The sequence below is a fragment of the Amphimedon queenslandica genome, unplaced genomic scaffold (assembly GCF_000090795.2).
Source record: "Amphimedon queenslandica unplaced genomic scaffold, v1.1 AMPQUscaffold_6014_Cont22024, whole genome shotgun sequence".
NCBI lineage: Eukaryota > Metazoa > Porifera > Demospongiae > Haplosclerida > Niphatidae > Amphimedon > Amphimedon queenslandica.
In genome coordinates this window covers 1-1,786 of record NW_003553691.1, presented here as the reverse complement: position 1 = coordinate 1,786, position 1,786 = coordinate 1, and the positions used below count along the sequence as shown (strand labels likewise).

Below are 1,786 nucleotides of genomic sequence, written 5' to 3'. Positions count from 1 at the left end.
AATGTCCTTAAAAAGACTCATGAGCTATTTTTTTCATATCACTCTTGGAGAGAATAACTTTCTTGTTATTAATGATGAATTCCTATGTATAAACATCAATCATTTATTGCAATCATTATTATTTCACAACTTACATTCTGCCTCTCCCTTTCTTTACTTCTTTCTTCCTCCAGTCTCTTAATTTCTTTACTTCTTTCTTCCTCTTGTCTCTTAATTTCTTTAATTCTTTCTTTCTCTTGTCTAATAATAATAATAACAATAAATTACTTCTGTGAATCACAATTTCTTTTTTCTGTTTGCCTTTTAATTTCTTGTCTTTGTTCTTCTGCAAGTTGCTTCTCAACTTCTTCTCTTCGTTTTCTAATTTCTTCCTCTTTCTCCTTTAACTGTGCCTCTTGCCCCTTCACCCAAGCTTCTTTATCCATCTTCTTTATGTTTTCTTGAAGCTTTGCTGTATATGTCTCATCTACTGCAGGTGCATCTGTAAGTTGTAGTGTGCTGTCTTCTACATCAGGAGGCTCCTATTCAAAAACAGTCATATTAATACAAAAATTGGTTATACTACTATAATTACTTGAATATTTTCATTTGCTTCCAAGAATTGTTTCAGCTTTAAAATTTAAAGTATATAATGATAATTTATATTCTATCAATAATTATAATTTACTTTCTCCAACAACTCTGGTTCTTGCTCTGCAGTCACTTCAGCTCCAGTTTCGACTTCATCTTCAGCGACAATTCTACTTTTATTGATTTGAAGGAAGAGTTTTATTCCCTTCACTCGTAAGATGCAAGCCAGCCACAATTCCTTAAACCAATCATCACGATCAGGAAGACGGTAGGGTTCCTTATTTTTTCTTGTTACTCTGTGATCTCCAGCTGGTACTACAAGAATCCTTTCAACTATATCTCTTTGCACTCCAACCTCTTCTATGAGAAACTTGTGAAAGCCATCTTTCCATTTCTTGAGACGACCTTCAAATCTTTTCTTCTTAAGCTCTTTCCAGCTCTCCTCATCATCATCATCAGGCTCGGGCCCTTCATCTTTATCTCTTTCATCACGTCTTTCCACATCTTCATGGTTAGCAAATGTAAGAACAAGAACAGCATACTTCCAGAACTTTTGACCGAATTCTTTTGTAAGCTTTACTATGGCATGTTTGTCTTCATCTTTTAAACGATTGTTTGTCATTTTTGTGCAATAAAGAACTAAACTGAGTGTTTGACATTTCTTCTTCATATCATCTATGTACTGATCTTCATCCCCTGTGCCGTCTTGTAGGCCAGGTGAATCAAACACGGTGACTGGAACACCTTCGAGATCTGCTTTATACTCTTCAACTTTGGTTGTGATTCTTTCACTGCCAGCTCCCTCTACAGCAACCTTGGCACCCAGTAATCCATTGACAAGCGTGGACTTTCCTTCTCCTGACTTTCCCGTCACTAAGAGCCTCAGCCCCTGACTACCCTCTGAATCTTTGTCCCAAACTCTCTTTAATAACGACCCAATCTGTGTCCCCATTTTTCCAGCAGCTGTGTAGAGGTTACCATGGCCAGTAGCCATGATAATTATATCCACAAGAAGTGAAGATTCACAAAATTTAATACTGAAGTTAACAGTCAAGAGAGTCAGCAATGTAGATTGAAAAGACGGCAGCGGTGCATGGTCATCATTCCTGTGAATCTATGATGCATTCCCTAAATTTATAGATGTATAATATGCAAAATTTTTAAAAGAATTTCAAATAAAGTTAGCAAGAAGCATGAGTGAGTTCTATTTCATCAG

At 36.2% G+C, this 1,786-nt stretch overlaps 1 protein-coding gene across 1 annotated transcript; it reads right to left on the bottom strand.

Annotated features, from left to right (window-relative positions):
* Nucleotides 1-263: 263 nt before the first annotated feature.
* Nucleotides 264-1,778, bottom strand: LOC109592198 (axoneme-associated protein mst101(2)-like). Its single transcript, XM_020007719.1, has 3 exons — nucleotides 668-1,778; nucleotides 575-610; nucleotides 264-521 (listed from the first exon to the last, which is right to left on the bottom strand). The coding sequence occupies exons 1-3, from the start codon at nucleotides 1,562-1,564 to the stop codon at nucleotides 264-266; spliced, it is 1,191 nt and encodes a 396-aa protein (XP_019863278.1). The 5' UTR covers nucleotides 1,565-1,778.
* Nucleotides 1,779-1,786: the final 8 nt, after the last annotated feature.

Bases quoted from the DNA above. Each gene is read 5' to 3' on its own strand.
- LOC109592198 (XM_020007719.1), bottom strand. From the start codon at position 1,564: ATGGCTACTGGCCATGGTAACCTCTACACAGCTGCTGGAAAAATGGGG. The intron at 611-667 runs GTAAATTATAAT...TAAATTTTAAAG, and splicing joins AACCAGAGTTGTTGGAGAAA to CTGAAACAATTCTTGGAAGC. The intron at 522-574 runs GTAATTATAGTA...GTTTTTGAATAG, and splicing joins AAGCAAATGAAAATATTCAA to GAGCCTCCTGATGTAGAAGA.